At 36.0% G+C, this 18717-nt stretch overlaps 1 protein-coding gene across 1 annotated transcript in view; it reads right to left on the bottom strand.

Annotated features, from left to right (window-relative positions):
• Positions 1-6870: 6870 nt before the first annotated feature.
• Positions 6871-18717, bottom strand: part of MICU3 (mitochondrial calcium uptake family, member 3) — a gene marked incomplete at its 5' end in the record, with an annotated part of 37529 nt that continues 25682 nt past the window's right edge. The window contains 4 exons of the mRNA XM_010295466.1: positions 6871-7107; positions 12163-12237; positions 15042-15199; positions 16166-16274. Of these exons, the coding sequence (XP_010293768.1) occupies positions 12169-12237; positions 15042-15199; positions 16166-16274 (336 nt within the window). The remainder of the gene's footprint in view (positions 7108-12162; positions 12238-15041; positions 15200-16165; positions 16275-18717) is intronic.

Raw genomic sequence — 18717 nt, 5'->3', positions numbered from 1 at the left:
GAGAAAAATTATCTGTTATCGATAGTTTAGCAGAGAGAGAGTCTTCAGAGCTCAGTTTTGTACCAGTTTGAAAGGTCATAAAATTTCAAACCAGCAAGAATAAAAAAGTAAAATGAGCCACAAAAGAAATGTGATTATTTAAATTAATAGTGTTCTTAATGTGTAATTTGAATACCACAGTACTGCAGCAAGAGAGCATTTGTAAAGAAATTACCTTAGCATTTGTTTAGGCTCCTGCGGATTATCCTGCGGATATCCAAGGCTGGCCATAGGTGTTCACATTTACTATCCATTCATAGGTTAATGATGAGTAGCTGGAAATACCGTATGTCTATCTAGCTCGTTACATTTCAGCTATAAAATGACACTGGACTCTTAAGACTACCATTACAACAATTCAGTGTGGAAAAATAAGACTTCACATTATTAGATCTTTTTAAGATGTCATAGATTTACTGTGCTAGAACATTCTGAAAATGATAAAGTGTGATTCATTTTATACTCTCGTAGTAACTTTCTGATGATTTTAAGCACAGTATGTTTTTCATAATTTGGTCAATTAAAAAAATTGCAAACTAAGTATATGCAGAATACAGTGAAGGATAAATAAACACACAAGCAAAATGCTCTTAATTTAAGAAGTATTTTTCAGAGAATCTGATGGGGAATTTATGGCTTATAGACTCTGAACATCTCCTCCTCTAGGTAAGCAATCTGATATGGTGGAATACTTTCTCTCCCACCACGTCTCACATCTTCAGTGGAGCAGCAAGAGGAGGAGGGACAACAGGACAGGAGTATAAATACTTGCCTTTGCACAAGTGCAATACACAGGGCAGCAGCTAGGATCAGGAGTACGCACAGACACAGCCAAGCAGGCACACAGCACTAAGGAGGCGAACCAGTGGCTCTACAGGGATGCTCTCCGACCTTCACGACAGTGACTCTGCCGCGTGCTTCTCTCCAGAATGTTTGTATGTTGGACCACACATACCACAGATAGAAAAAGAAATCTCTCTGCAATGGCTGGCATAAGATATCACTTAGAAAATGTATGCTGCATCCCAGCTGGAGTCAAGTACCATCTGTGCATAGTTCATGGCTCCCAGCTACATGAAACCAAGCAGCTTAGTAGCCTCTCCAGTCTCAGTCTAGCTGTCAGACGGATTTTAATTGAAGGGCTGTCCCAGGTGTATTCATCCTCTTGCTCTTCGTTCATCCTAGCTAGGCACTTTAATTATTTGCAGCTGTTTGGATACCCAAACCTAACTGTTGTTATATGATTTTTTTTTTTTTTTTTTTAACATTTCCATGATGTGGAAATTTGCCTGGTTCTCCACAGGAGAAGCTCATTTAGCTCTTTTTCCAGTAATGAAATCCTTCCTGGAATTTCTTGATTTCTACCCCTGCATTGATACAATACTATATTTGTCAGAGTCTGCCTTCAGGGAAGTTGTTTAAAGTCATATTTGTGCTTATTATCCACCCGCTCTTCTGTCACTTTCAGCAGTGATTTTTTCATTGTGTTGTTTTTTTCCCAGACGTATTCATCCCGGACTCCTCATTCCCCTGCTGCTTCGCTTTTTAACACTTATGGTCGGAATCGTGGGAAAAAGTTAAACCACTTCCAACCAGTACTAGTTCTGGTGCAATGGAGATCTGTACGGTGCCTCACGGCATGTCTCTGCTTAGGCAAAAATCACAACTCCTTGGGTGGAAAGCCCCTAAAGAGCTGTATGTAAGAAACCTTGTCCCATCTAGTGACATCCCATCCTGTGTACACTGATCCAGTGGTTTCTGCCCTTTGGAGTAGAGTTACGTGGCTTAATGGTTGACTCCAAAAGTAGGCATCTAAATGTAAAGCTATCAGTCTGACAACCTCTATTTTTTTTAGATCAGGCAATTTAAACCCACTTTTACAGCTAATGCCCTGAAATGCCTTGACAGAGCTGAGGCACTCAGTGCCTTGGTCACACATCTTGGTTTGGCCATTGCCAAGGGATGAGATACCTGCCCAGGTTCATGTTTTCTATTTCCGGGGATCCTCAGAATATGTCTCTGCACAAAATGCAGTGACAGCCACAACTTTCTTTCTTTCCACTTCCTATGGAAGTGTTTTAACTGCCAGGCTGTAAGCAAGTTTTGGCAATTTGTCCACTGTCATTATGAAATAATATAGAAGAGGATGCAAGATTCATACGACCAGAGAAAGTAAATGCTTCAGCAGCCTCCCAGGGCATCTGTCCAAAACAGGGACTTCTGGATTCCAGTCCCTGCTCCTCGTACTGGGTTTTGTCATGCAGTTTCCAAGTGCAATGGCGTATTATTCTCCTTACAAGCTACGTCATCTCTGGCAAGAAGCAAAATTTGATAGCAACTACCAGCAGCAGCTCAAGTCTCTCGGAATCCAGACGGCCATTATCCTGCTCTTCATCTCTGCTTCAGGCAATGTTATTTCCACTCCCTCTCATATGCTGTCCCCAGCACGTTTGTAACTGGGAGCTGTTTCAGTTGAATCACATATATACCTGCTTGTGTGGGTTTTGGGTTTTTTCCCGAGTTAATTGCTAACTGAGCCATCTCACTACCCTGTCACACATGTGCTACTGGCCATGAAAGAATGCGCATGAGAATGCACAGCTCCCAGGAGCAACATCTGGCGATGGTCCCTATACTCAGTACTGCCTGGTTAACTAGTTTAGTTAGTTTGCCGACTTAAAACAGATCCCATGCAATTCTCTGCACGGATCCGTTACGGGAGCCTAGGTGACTAACTTCAGCATTTTACTGCAGAGATTTGAATACTTGAAAGTTCATTTTTACAGCACTACACTCTTTTGAATCTAGGTTGTAGCTTCTGAAGCGGGGTTAGAGTCAGACAGAGGTCATTGTTTCAAAACACAACTTACAACCTCAGGCAAATCACCTACAACCACTTAACAGTAGAAACAGTTACTAAAAAATCATGACTTATGTGTATGGCTGCTTAAAAAGGAGAAAGATTATAAATTTATTGTCAGGAGAAAACTGTAAATGAAAAGTTACTTGCAATGGAAAGCTATGAAACCGGAACTGGAAAAGCACCTGTGCAATGATATTAACTTAATCCATTTTTAAAATAAGGTGGACATATAGATAGGTAACTCAGCTTTGTGTACTTTTAAAAAAAAATCATGAGTAATAATTTATTTGCTTACACTGGATAAACAGAAACATATTACTAAAATTTAAATACATGTTGCTGTTTCTATGAATGTTTATATATATGTAAAATCAGGTCTTTTATATTAAAATTTTCATGTGGGTACTAATATTTTTATGGAATGCTCTTTAATAATAATGTTCCTCTGTGGGAGGAATTTTTAAGTCAAACTAGTGGTAAAAATTAACATTACCCATTCAAGATTAAAGCACACCCCCACGTATTTAATAGTGTGTGTAAGAAAAAGAACATAATATATCCAAGTGCACCATCTGCTGACAGGTTCAGGATGCCAAATGCTTTCATGGATTTTCAGATACAGGGAAAAATACTGTACATTCAGACCTCACACACATTAGAAAATACTTATATTAGTTTGGGCTTGATTTTAAGGCGAGTTCAGAATTGGTATTGCTACAGATTAGTTTTGTTTCAGATTAATTTTCGAATAGTGAACTTCTGGTCCAATTCTTTTCCGTCTTTTGGAAAAGAACTTTTTTGTTCTTTTGGAACGTCTTTTTACGTCTTTTGGAACGTTTTGGAGTTCTTTTCCTAGAAACTGTCTCAAAAGTGTCCTCAGTGGGACAAGAGAGCAAGACACATCATTATGTAAAGAATATTATGCAATATTGAATCAAAGTGAAAAATTCCTCTATCATATTTTTCCCCATTTTCAATGCATCCTTATCCTCATATTTAGATGGAAGAGATCAAATAACTATAGAAACCAGGCAGTATGACCAACAATATGCTGCAAGTCACCTTAAGTAGTGTCTCTTTTTCTTCAGGCTGATAACTTTATATGTCATACAACACAAGAATGTGCAGTGGAAATAATTTATATCGACTTACTGCCAAAATGTGCAAGGAAGGAAACTGCCTGTGTGATCTTAAATGTCAGAAGAAGATTAGCAGGGAGCAGCTTGCAGTACAGGATATTCTGCTGGGAACTAGGAATTCCTCAGCACTCAGACAAAAGGTAGGTAGTATCACAAAGCTACCCAAAGCTGTAGGTTTAACAGTTACCATTTAATCACAATTTACAGCTGGTCTGGGCATAGGTGGGCAGTTCCTAAGCATCCACTGACTATTTTCTTACATTATTACAGGTTTTTTAACTTACAGAAAAGAACAAGAGTTGTTTTTACAAAAAAGCCTTAATTTACACAAATTTTCACATAATTCAGTTGCAACACACAGATTTCCTCTGCTCCCAGGAACTTGGCAGATTTTGCATTAAGGTTTTATTGAGCACAGTGACTGCTGCCTATCCGAGGGGTGCCTCTATAGCAGATGGCATGTCCCATTACCTTGCTTTGTTTTCACCTGTCTGTCCTTGCACTTCCAGCTCTTTTATATGGAATTCTGTGGCAGAAAAGCAAAGCTCTCTGAAGAAATGGCCAAAAGAAGCAAAAATGTCTATTTTTTTGTGATGGTGAGATGCTCTAATTCAAAGCACTCGTACATTCATGTTATGCAAAAAAAAAAGATTTTTTTATGACAAAAGAATTTGAATGATATACACTGCAAAGAAAATTAGTTTCAAGTGCATTTATTTTGAAATAAACAAGACTATTATATGCATATATTCATATTTATATTAAATAACTTATTATTAAACATGACAAAAAATACTCTTAAAAACTAATCCGACAGTTTCACATTCTATTTTATATTAAGTGACTATAGTTAGGAAATACATAGAAAAATGATAAAATTGTCTCAAGCCAGCCATAAAAGCAAAGTGCACTATTGCCTAGGGCACTGGAGGAACAAAATGCTGATGGTGCTGCTGCTTCCTCCAAGGAGAGGATCACTGTGAGTGGGCAGTAGTGAATGAAGGGGAAGGAGGGGAACCCCTTCAGTAATTCCCTATCCTTTCTTCCCTTTTTTTGTCCTTCATCACTGAAGCAGCAAACTGGGTTTTGCATATGCTGACAAGAAGCAGTGAGACAGTTCTGCGTACCAAGACGATACATTGAATACAATGAATTCCCTAAATGATCACACAGGTATTGCAGTTTATCCGTGTTCTGTTGTGTCTTTATCCCAATTAATTTGATTTTTCTTGTTGTTGGTAGTTTAAGGATGCCAAGGTAGAAATTTGTTAAGTATTAATCATGAAGTATTAACTAAAGAATCGTCCTTCAAAAGCTTTCTGAACTGGCTTTTTCTCAGATAAAAGCCACACCTAGCACATTTTTTTTTCTAAGATATCTGGAGTGGAATTTCTTAGAAAACATCTTCCTTTTGTTTTGTGTTTTTTTTTTTTTTAAGCAGAGATAAATCTTATTATAAATTAATCATTTCTAAACTTAGGTGTACTTAGATGCTATTCACATGTGATGCAGGATGCTATTTGAGCAACGTGTACTAAATACAATTTTGAAGTTTGCTTACAAGTATTTGGAGTAATAAAGATTTAAAACTAGACTCCACCAAATATTTGACTTTCTGATAACAATTTATTGACATTAGTTTTAGTGTGTGTGTATTCAGCTAGAAATATTTCAAGGCACATATTGTTCCTAAATAGATACAGACTTATTTAACGTCCAGTGAACCTTTTGAAGAAGGATATAAGAAACGTGTTTGTGTGTGTTTGGGTTTAGTTCATATCATCTTGAAAGGGAGTAAGGAAAAATGCTGCTGCTGAATAGCAAAGAAAAAACTTTGAGAAAATGAAAACCAAATGTAACAGTGTCCTTACCACTGTTTCAGCAACATCTAAACCTACAGGGCATGAAAGACCATGGTGGCTACTGATAGCCTATGGTCTCCATAACCTTTGTAAGGCCCAATTTATATCTAATTGATGCATAATAGTCAAATAATATTACTTAGTGAGTGTTGCTCTGTACTGCTGCATGCATTCATGTTTTGTTTTGCTTTTTTTGACACAAATACAAGTTATTTATGTGTTTTCAGATACTGCATTCCAGAGTAGCAAATTAAACCACTATAATTTCTACTCAGTGCCACATCTTACTTCATATAAAAGTGCACTATTCACAAGAAACACATGAAGTTTTACTCTACCAAAAATATATCAGTGAATTTATATGTATGCCAATAAAATTTGTAATAAATATTACAAATCGTGTGTTACTTAATGTGAATTTGAACATTTTGACTTTTCTTCAACATACTGCTCATTAGACATCTTACAATCTGTACTATTGCTTTTAAAGGATAAATTAATAAACATAGTAGTAAGACTTGGAGAATCTGAACATTACAGTCCATACAGTACCTTTCCTAGGTAAATACCTATCATTCACATTAGAACCACAACAGCTTTACTGTTTTTAAAGTAATAGCTTTGTTAGCTTCTAAGAATTTAAATTGTACATTCAACTTTGTATGTAATTGTTATGCTACTTAGTGTATTCTCATTTCCAGTTTAGCACAAACTTTTGTTAGTGCTCTTCTGAAAGCAAATTCCCAGTCTAAGCTGATATGGGGCAGTTTCTCTTCATCGCCAAAATGTTTGCCTACCCAGGTATAAAACTTATTTTATGTTTGTCATTTAAAAGAAAACAATCTCAAAATAATAAAAAAGAACATTCAAATGTAAAAAGGATTTGCCAAATCAGGTTTAGTTTGTTGTTTAAATAAAATAAATACTTAAAAGGGGCAGAAGAGTTGATGATCACTACATTAAATAGAAAAGGAGTCCTGTGTTTTCTACTGCAGCTGGAAGATTCACAATTCACCTGGGCTAGTTTGTTCTTCACTAAGAATTCATAGGAATAAATAGTTCTAGCCAGGGCAGATAATCCTTCTTTCTTCCTTTATCTCAGCATATCTCGTCTCCGAAATTGCTTCCACAGATCTCTGAGATGTTCACTGGTTACAGTCATCACACAAGAGTAATATTCCTTCCAGCCATACTTTGGAGTCTCCTGTGAAAAGTGAAAAACATACTAACTGAAAAAAGGTATTGTTCACTAAATTCTTTAATATTAAATGAAATTTGACTCGCACTCATACAAACTAGGTATATGTTTTAATATTAAAATCATGAAAGATCAAACACTTCTATGGCTCAGAAGTACGTCTGTAAAATGAAGGCTATAAATCCATTCACAGGTTAAGTATTCAGAATGCATCCTCACCTCACAGCACACAGTTAGCATTCAACAAATAGCCTTTGTAGGTTAAAACCTGTAAGAAATGATTTCATCTTTATTCAGGTATGTCCTGTTCTCTCTGGTTTTGCTTCTTTCTTCTTCATGTCAACACTGTATTAAAAAATTCACCTGTAACACCATAGAGGTGAATTTTTCCTCTGTGTTCCATAGAAAGCATAGAAAATTATTGATGCTCATGGAACTGCAGCAGTAGCAAAAGCCAGATACAATACGGGCAGATCATATGAAAGCTTCTTTATACTAGGTTACCTTAATCCTAAACTGTGTTGTAGTTCATTGACACTAGGAAGTGCCCACTGAATGGAAAGGAATATTGGCCAAAGGTTGGCCTGCGAGATTCACTAGACTCTGTGCTGTCTGTAGTTATCACTGGATATCATTATTTCTTCTGCTATTCCTAATTTCACAAACCTATTTTGATAGTAAGTACAGAAAGATGGAGAGTGGCTAAATATTAGATTAACTGGGGAAAGAGACTAAGTAAGGAACAGGAATTGTAATTGTAGGTAAGTCAGAAGCATTTACAAGTAATTTTAAATTGTAATCTATCTTAGAAATTAAGTCCAGTATCTGGAGGTAAATGGTTACAGTGTCAAGGTAACAGATTATCTGATAGCTTGTTTTGGTTGAACTGAGTGAAGAAGTTAAAAATATTGTGACATTACAGTATATTAAAACCAACCATTAGAGAGTGAAGCCTATATTTAATTTATTCCTATTACTAATCTTATATAAATAAAAAGCACAGAACATTATGCAGAAGTTGTAAGTATTCAGAAAACAACCTAATCCACAGCAGTGTATAACCCAGACTTTAAATGAAATATTAGAAACAATACTTACACGAACGCATAATTTACTTGAGATTTATGGTCAATCTTATGGAAAAACAAAAAGCATTACTTATAAATTGCATTTCACTATTTAAGAAAAGGACATTCAGTTGATTAACCAGTGCTTTGAGATAAGCATTTATTTTTTATTTTATGAAATAGGTTCAGAGAAATGTTCATGAAAATCAGTAACAGAAACACTGAAGTACACTAACTGTTCCTCTACTTATTTCTAATGTATGCATTGTTGTTGTATCTACTCTCAGTGTACCAAATCCATAGAAAGAACATTTTGCCCACATACTCTGCAATGCTTTCACATTTCCCTGGAACATTTTCCTTCCACTCTACCCAGGTATGTTTTTAAGGTTCTGGTCAGTTTTAGGATCAAATGTCTGGGTTCTGTAATTTACAGTTACATTTTTAAGATGAGTCAGATATATGTATCACACACTTTCCATTTTATTTTCTTTAGAGAAGAGGTAAGCAACAGTCTCTTCAACTAGTAAGCAACAGCTGCTTCAAGTTTTTTTTAAGCTATCTCTTATGATGCATGTATTCAACTGCTGTATATTAGGAAACTATGGAAATTAAAATCTTTCAAAATATTAAGTACATAACACATCTGAATGGTGCTTGACAATGCAGTATTTAGACAGAAATTTATTCATGAAACATGGCTAGAAACGAGGTTCTAAATCCATGCTTGAGTCTTTCATGTGAACTTTCCTAAAAATGAAATTTCCTCCCCAACTGGTTGCAAGACTGTTTGCAGATATTAACTATTACTTTGTAAAAACCTTTAATCAGAAACTTAGAAGCCTCACAAAATTCAGAGCATCTAGAAAACAGTCTTTTAACGCAAGTATCATAAGATTTTTCAAGAAATTACTGGGATATACAACTTATTTTCTAGATTCACAATGATGACATAATATTTATTTTCAATACTTTAGAACAAAATTGGAATTATAGCTTAACCATTGACTACAGATTTGAAGCATACAAATAGTTTAGCGAACAGTACTTTCAGATGGACTTGAATCCTCACAAAGTTGGCCTCTAGCATCCTCCTTTGGAAATTAGCTCCGAAAGGGTTTTATTAGAAATCTCCTAGATAACCCTTCTATAAGGCGTTCAAAGTAGAGCTCTCCTTGCGGCTCCATTTGGCAGTTCCCTACTAATGTGTCTTTTCTGTTCTCCCTACAGTATACCCAAAGGAGTACCTGCCGATGCCGAGTCTGCAGGGAGAGCAATGCAGAAAGACAAGCTCTCCAAGAACACGGCCAACTCTTTGGACCACACAGAGCTTGCACAGTTGTTCCCCAAGGAGAGATTTTCATTATTTATTATAAAGGTATAACATTCTTTATGCTGTGAAGTAAATTGTGTCAAGTGCAATTTAGAGATGCATAATGTACAGCACAAGGTGCTATTTATCCCTTTTCAGGGTGCAGATTCACAGTGTCATCTGTGGCACATATGCCAAGTATCTTAATCTTTCATCAGAGTTCTACGGTTATCACAGAAAGTATATCAAAGCACAGACAAGGATCTGTATATTTATATTTGGAACAAAGTAAAACTAAGAGTTATTGTATTGCATCTACCTTTGGGATGTAATTGCAGCAGACTTTTGTATTTCGCATACATTTATGTGTCTCTTTGTACATCAGACTGAAATTTAATTACCCACTTGAAATTGTTCAATTTCATATCTCCAATGATTCTCTATTATCTTTTCAATTTTCAAACTAAATAGAAAAAAATTATTTTTGGAGTTATGTAAATCTTCACTCCACACTGTATGGCAAAGACAGCATTAGTTCTGTTCTCCTCCGTAGGAACTAACTCCAAATCACTTCACATATATTTTGGCTAAAGTTTCCATTTCCATTAACTGACACTTGCAACAAACTTTAATAAATGTCTACAACAAATCTGAAAAAATATTCTAAGTAACGTAACGCTTTGCACAAAAAGGAACTCAGAATAGCTAACAACAGGATATGTCACTGTGATTCATCACAAGAGACAAGGAGCAGTTGCTCAACTGAAGGTTAAGTAGTTGACTAATGGGTCTGCAGGGAAGGATTTTTATCTATATGAGGTTTACACTGCATTCTTCAGTGCACAGGTAACGGATACCTGACACAGTCCTACACAAGCAAACTTAGGTACCAGAAGCATTCCTGTTAGAGCATCCAGGAGCTCCAGGTGGGAAGAAGAGCAGGGTAAATAACCAGCAACCTCCACACTATGTCAGTGAGGCTACCTGTAGCCAGGTCAGTGCACTGAGAGCTAACCTGGTTTCTCTGTACTGTCCCCCAGTGCGTAGTGGAGACATATCATTACTCAACTTTGATTTTTTTTTTTTCTCGAGATTTATACAGAATGAACAAAAATCTCCCTTTATATGTATTCTACTGTGTTCTTTTTTCCCAGTTTACCCCATCTCAACAGGTGCATGAATTAATTTATTGCCCGAGTTCAGATCTCTGTCAAGGTGTCCAGGTATATAAACTTGATGCTTTTATCACAGTCTCTCTTTTTGTCACCAAGCTAATTGTATTTGCCTTGATTATTAAACATTGGATTCTTTTGTGTCACACTGCATTTTGCTCCAGTTGGACACATACCCTTCACTGAAGTTATCAGGAAAGCATCGTGACTGTGTAACATTTTGCTAGCTTTCCTGTAAAAAACATTCCCTATCTTGAAAAGTTTAGAGTTTAAACAACACTTGATGTGCAATTACAATGTAGGCTGTGGCAGAATTAGTGGGGACAAAAAGACTACTCATAGAAGAGTGATTTTTAAAAAGACATGGGAAAGGAAGAGCCAAAAGTTTCAGAGCGATGAAATTACATAAAATTAATCTAAAGCCATTAATTTCTTCTTATATGACTGCTGAGTTGGATTACTAAAATGTTGGTTTAACTACTAGTTATTTACACTTCCCATTAATCAGGTGGAGAAACCAGATGCTTTGTTAAGAACAAATTTCCTTTTCTGTTCCTCACATATTAGTACAATGCTTCAGTATGTAGGATATACTCATAAAGAGGAAGTATAATTAAAAAATATTAGTAATCAAAATAATAAAGAAATAATCCTATGCATGCTAAATTTTACAAGAGAATACCATAAGCAGATCAAACAGAACTCTTGTCTTTTGTTAACAGGCTGTCAACAGCCTTTGTAGCAACTACTGCAAAGTCTATAAATATAGACATGAAAAATGGGCTGGCACCAAAACCTTAAATTGCAAAGGAGCAAACTCTTGCTTTATTTAAGAAGAGAAACGTCTACTAACACATTTGTGCTGTGTCCACCGTGTGACATACTTTCACAATATGGCTACAGAATATGCACACCCCAGTCTTTACACCGAAACCCACAGTACAATCTAATTGTAAGAATGAATATTCATGTAGTGGATATGCAGAAACAGCCATGGTGGTCATGTGTGGGCACACTGCAGATTTTTGAAAATTGCTGGTACAGCATTAATAGAGACAAAACCACATTATAATTTTCAAAAGTGTATCTGTATAAATCAAAGTAGAATCAAGTTACTAACAGTCTCTCGGGAAGAAAAATCTGCTTCTACAATCTTCACTCGTAAATACTTATTAGCTATATGTACCTGAGAAATTACTTGAAAAGTGGTCACAGGACAGACAGAAAACAGCAACAGAAACTATGAAAGAATACTTTTCCTTATTTCAAACATAGTACAAAATCGCAGCTGGCTTACAAAACAATGAGCACGCGTCAGTCATTGCCAACTCCAGAACAAAATTCTGTTGCTTCAGTCAAAAACACAACATGACACTTTGAGCTACTACATTGCTTACAGTCTGATAACCTATTCCTGAATTTCGGAACAGGAAACAAAACAGTGACAGTTTAACATTCAGCCATTCCTGCAAGCATGCCAGCACACTCAGACTGGGCAGCTAACACATACCGTCATTTATCTGCTATAGAGTTCCTTCCTCACGCAGGATTTGAAAGTAGTATACCTCTGTATAGGTTTGTAGCCCTGTGGAGCAGAAGATGGAGAAGTGCACAGATGCAGACAACATGTGAAGGCAGCCAGGTGTAAGCGTAAGACAACAGTATCATGAAAAGACAAAAAAATGGCTTTAAGTGACGAATAGCTAGAAGGTACAGTATAGTATGTGCTAGGTAAAATGTTTATCATTTAGTCATTAAGTTCCAAATCTTTCAGTTTAAAAATGGAATTTATAAAGAAAAGGGAATCTTCTTGTATATGTTTAAATAAAAAAAAAGAAAGGAAATAACTATTTTAAACCAAACAGCAAGCAAAAATAAAACTTCATGTCTGCACATTTTAATAAGTTTATGGTAATACTCTGACTGACCACTTGATGGCAGCTTAATATACAAGTTTGTTTCAAACTACTAAAACAAAAAAGGTTTGATTATAAAACTATATTCCAGAGAGAAATTTCATTTGATTTACTCTTTAAGACGTTTACATTTCCAAAAACATATCTAAAATGTATGTTAAAAATGAGTATTTATGATGTTCCTATAAGGGGTAGTACCTGACCTTTCTCAAGTTTATAAATTTATGGCTAAGCTTTTAAATAGGACAAAGCTGGTAGGGACTGACTGACCTTTCAGAATTCCAGTTTCACTGGACTTGTGTAACTCTTTGCTCTTAAATATGTTTGCTTTAGTCAGACTATATAACTACAAAATGGCAGACATTAATTCTAGGACATTTAACATTAAAATCAGACATTCACACTTTATAAACAGGTTCAAATTTCTCACAGCAAAAATTTCCATGTTGCTACAAAACACTGCCTAAGCAGAAGCTATAATGTTCTTTTATCTGTATAATGGAACTGACCAAATCTTAATATGGATTTGAAACACAGTTATTAACAAAGAAAAGGTTAGTGATTTGTTAGTTTTGATTTAGCATACGACAACATTTGAGCCCTCCACATTGTAGGAGCAAGAAGGTAAACTTTTACTTGTTCTGGCCACACTAAATACTGTGTAACTTTTAATGTACAAACAATAGGAAGCAATTAATGACACTTTCTGCCAATTTGTTCCGGGCAAAAGGTTCTTACATGTTTTCTTCTTTTCATTCTAAACCAAGATTGAGGTGAGTGGGGGGTGTTTATTAAAATGAAAAGACAAATTTTTGCAGAGTTTTTACTACTATCCACTCTTGGAAAAATTGTGTTTGTGTGACACTTATGAAAACTTACTGGAAATTGTAATTCCTAAATTTGGTACTGTAATTGTCTTGGAATACTACTGATCTGTGAAGAGAATGCATTTTTCTGAATAATCTAAAAAGTATGCATGTAGGCATGTCTGAACATAACTGAATTATAGGACCAAATCATGATCATCTCCTATGCAATCCAGGAGATATATCTAATTAAAATTAGATATCTCATTTATGAAAGATGGTGCTATTCTTCTGAACATCCTTGGCTATTCTTTATAGTTCTTCTACAGTCCACTCGAATATTTTATAGTGGCCTAGGCAAAAGAAAGATACATGCATAAAACTGAATAGTGCTGAATGATATAGATTCTTGAGGATTATACGTGATTTCTGTCATGCAAATAGAAACATGTAATACATTTGCAAGAATTACTTAAGTAAGCAGACTGTTTTCTGGTTAAATTAACATACACTGCACACTTACAATTAGTAAACAATTAAAACATATAGCTGAACATCTTGAAATGGTTATGAAACAATCATCATTCCCACAGCATAATAAAAGGAATTGAGGACCAACAAAGAAATGTTTGTTACAAATGCAGTGGTTGTTAATCCACGTTTTACATCTGATCATAATATTAAAAAAATAACAAGTAACCTGTTAGACTCAACACCACAGAAAGTTCTAAAATCATATTTAGGAAGCTAACTAAAATGACTAAAAACTACATTACAGAAATAACATACTGTAATGTGAATTTAGGAACCATAATACAGTTTAAGATTTATGTCTAAGGGATTAGGTTGTCAGTAAGAACACCATTTTACATTTAGTTACAAATGTTAACACCTGTCATCTGAAGAAAAAAACATGACTTTTATTGATCATACTCTTAAGTAAAAATTTTTCTGATACTATAAAATTCCCCTTTACTACACAGAACCTGAAGAGGGCAGCAAGGCCTATACATTCACCTAAAAGGCAAAGCATGATTTGTAAGCTTGTTCCTTATGAAAATTTTCTGCAAGTAATTTCCTGCCCTCTAGCTTCTTGTAATTTAATATATTAGATACAGGGTTAAATTATTAAAAGCAACTTTGAACTAGAATATAGCATTGTTCAGCACCACTTCACTAATCCTTTATTTGAAAATTAAAACTATCTTCTGCTGCAACTCTTTCCAACAGTCATTATCAGCATTTGGTATTTTAAATAACATCTTCAAAAAGCCAGTGGTTGACCTTTAACTAAACTGCCTGAGTCAGAGACACAAACTCTTTTCCCTGCAAACAACGCAGACATAATTGCTACCCTTGTCAAAATTCTTAATGCCAATCTATTAATCATACAATACAAAACAAATGACAGCATGCAGAGGATTTCTCATCTCCAATTTGGTTTCTGTACTATAAAGGTACACTATGTCCTCTATGTATTACTTTCTAACAAAAAAAAAAAAAAAAAAAAAAGAATTTAAGAAGGAATTTATCTTACAGACTGCTCCAGGATATGTCTTTAAACACACGCACTGTTGGTTTGCAACCCACTGATGCTACAGGTGCTAAAGTATGTAGTGGTAAGTAGTAAAGTCAACTAAGATAACTATAAAAATTAGAATTCTTACCCTAAACCCTCGATTGAGTCTGTCTTTCATAATGCCGATAAATTCTTTATAACTCAACTGGTCGTCTCTGTCAACATCAAAAATCTTGAACACTGTGTTCACCAAATGTGGTGAAAGCTTCACACCTGTGGCTACATACACAGCACGCTTGAATTCATCTGCATTAAGAGAACATCAGCAGAAAAAATAAAATACATTAATCCTACTTTGTGGACAACATATCATGAAATACAAGTAAACTTTCAACTTGAGTCTTCACATTTAAACACTCAAAAAATAGGAAAATGTGAAAATTAGGATTGAATTTCAGTTCTAAACCAAGTAATTCTCAACCAATATAAAACGATATTGCTTAATTGGTATCAATTATTATAGCAGTCCATATACTATACTATGTGTAATAACAAAATTAGAAAATTGTATTAAAATTAAACCTATGTGACATTTACACTGATGGCATCTACTTAACTGACAGAAAACAGAACCTGAGAAATAGAGCACAGCAAAAACAGTGTACTCCTTTGGTAGGGCCACATGAGGCAGGACTATGCTGGTGCTACTGTGTCAGACCCATGAAGATGTTAGTTAAGGACGGCACACGTCCGAGCACTTCACATATTCTTCACCTCGCACTCCCCAAGGATCTCAACTGTTGTATTAAGGATTTTAGTCAGTACATACCTGCCTAGTTCCTTCAGCACCCACTTAGTGATTTGTTAAAAAATCTGTCTAATCCCTCTTTGGGCCTTCTGACACTTATTTCCTTCTACAGCCTTTGTATAAGGCCAGATTTCGGACACCCACTGTGTAAAGAAATGCTTTTGTTGCTTTAAACTGATCTTGCTTGCTTGATGTCATCAGGCACCTCTTAACTCTTGTATTGTAGGAATTGGTGACAAACTATTCTGCATTTAGCTTATCCACCACTTACATGATTTTGTAAAACTTTATTGTATCTCTTACAATATGACGGAGCCTTCTCCCCTCAAAGCTGGAGTCCTAGCCTTTCTAGCCTTTTACCTGAGACATTAAAACTACAAACTAGGAATTATATAACTTTTTTGTATTTTTGTCAACAGTCTGTATATTTGTTGACAGATTTTTACACAAATACAAGTACTTACCTTGACCTATGGAACGACTTGCAAAATTATACATTTGCATTGCAATTGTAAAGTCTTCTAGGTTGTTCAAGAATTGGAAAAATGATCTAAACTCATCAAATGTGATACCCTAAAAAATAAAAGAACCATATGCACCATAAGAATTAGTAGTAGTGATGACAACTGAATAAATAAACTTTGCAGTTACGTATGTCTACTTCATCTAAGAGTAGATACTACACCCATTGAAAAAAACAGATTTGTACTGAAAGTCAATACAGTAAAGAATTGGAGTCTCCTCAGGAATGCAAGATATCTTTCCTCTTTGCCACTGCAACGAATAGCAATTTTCACCCAAAAAGCAGTCAAAAATATTGATCTATTGCTTAAGGCAATCTTTAAGAATTCCAGGATTATTACGATACAGCAGTTAATGCTGACCATAAGAGTCTAGGTTTGTATGAATATTGGAATATTGAAAACTACTGAAAACCTGCAAACCGCTATTATAAATATGTAAGCGTGTGTGCTCACATAAATACACTGAATGAATTAATAAATCTATGTTATGATCTAACTTAAGCTCTGTACTTTAAGGTGAAGTTTTTACATTTCTGGTTTGGATACCTAGGTCTCTTCAGCTGATACTCCAAGTATCAAGTATTGCAGGGTTTGTCCAGCTTTTTAAAAAAATCTTTTCCATTTTGACCAGACTTCAGAATGTCTTCTATGAAAGTTTCTCTGAAAGTGCTGTTGTTAGAAGAGCTTATTTTTTAGAATCACAAAATAGTTTGGGTTGGAAGGGACCTTTAAAGGTCATCTAGTCCAACCCCCCTGCAATAAGCAGGGACATCTTCAGCTAGATCAGGTTGCTCAGAGCCCCGTCCAGCCTGACCTGGAATGTTTCCAGGGAGGGGGCATCTACCACCTCTCTGGGCAACCTGGGCCAGGGTTTCACCACCCTCATTGGGAAAAATTTCTTCCTTCTATCTAGTCAAAAATCTGCCCTCTTTTTAGTTTAAAACCATTACCCCTTGTCCTATCGCTACAGGCCCTGAAAAAAGTCTGTCCCCATCTTTCTTATAAGCCCCCTTTAAGTACTGGAAGGCTGCAATAAGGTCTTCCCAGAGCTTTCTCTCCTCCAGGCTCCTCCCAGCTCTCTCAGACTTTCATAGCAGAGGTGTTCCATCCCTCTGATTATTTTTGTGGCCTCCTCTGGACCCTCTCCAACAGGTCCCTGTTATTCCTGTGCTGAGGGCTCCAGAGCTGGACGCAGTACAGTACACACTTCTTCTTTCCTTATGATATTTGTTCTGCTTTCCTTAGCTACAAATCCAAAGACCTGAAAAACTATCTCTAAATCAATTCTGAAAGAGACCTTAAACAGAGACTTTGAATTAGACCAGGACCACTGCCTATATCTCATGCTCCATGGTCCGTTGGCCATTCTTAACATGGGACAGCATTCTTCATCAAATCTTGATCCCCCTTGCCTCCTTTAACTGTCATTGCTGGGTAGTCTTCTGTCTGGTTTTATTCTTTTATCCAGTTTAACTTCTCTCGAAAAATAAACCCGAAGATAATCAAAAGACCTGTAAGCCTTTCTGTTCAAACTACAATTTTGACCTATGTCTCTCCTCAAAGATATACGTCGTCATTACATTAGGGTGGAACACAGACAACATACTGAAGTAGGTTTCTGGCAGAGAAGAAAACGGCAGAGGTTGGGCATAAACCCGTATGAGACAGCAAGCCAGTCCTGTGGTAAATGTGGAAAGCAACAAAATACTGTTAAAATAAAAGACTTTAATAGGCCTCCAGCCACTTGAGATGTGAACCACTGGCTAAGTGATCTTACCTAAGCTCTAGCTAAGTTTTATAAACTGTTTGATTCGTTACTTGACCCACATCCATCATGAACTGCTTTTCTCGACAAGCGTATCTGTTCTCTGTTTCATCCTTTCTAATTGGGAGGAAAGTCTCATAGACACAAGCAGAACCACATCCTCATTCTCCTCTAAATTTTTATCTGAAAAGCTTAATTTACTAATACTAACCAATACTGTCTTCTTGTTTCGTTGCTTTTGACACCGAATATATCGAACAGAAGTTTCGACTGAAAACTCTCTGCAACTGGAATAATTTTGTCACATATTTGTGAAATACCTAGATCGGTGAAACTTCAGTCCCCAACTAGGACCCTCAGGTACTATGGCAAAATAGCAATAATAGAAAAAGGCCATCAAAGTCTTGAGCTGACAGTTTTCGGTTCACAATGATTTTAAAAAATCCTTAGTTTGCACCAATTTGTCTGTAAACATTCTGCTGCACAAATCCTAGCTTTTTCCATGTAACTAGAGGGGAGATGATCAGTCTAGATGGAAAGCAGCCCTTGCATAGGTACACTGGTCTACAAACAAGCCTTTCTGCAGCTTCTGTGCTTCCAGTAGTGACAAAAACTGCTGCCATGAGTTGACACTAGAGATGAAGCAGGGAGATAAAGGAGCCACACCTGCAGTCCATGGCTAAACTGTACACACTCGACAACATTTCAGCAATGAGAAAAAGATAGA

Source organism: Phaethon lepturus, unplaced genomic scaffold, assembly GCF_000687285.1.
Source record: "Phaethon lepturus isolate BGI_N335 unplaced genomic scaffold, ASM68728v1 scaffold43959, whole genome shotgun sequence".
NCBI classification, from domain to species: domain Eukaryota; kingdom Metazoa; phylum Chordata; class Aves; order Phaethontiformes; family Phaethontidae; genus Phaethon; species Phaethon lepturus.
The sequence above is the reverse complement of the archived record's forward strand: the minus strand, read 5'-3'. Positions and strand labels throughout refer to the sequence as shown.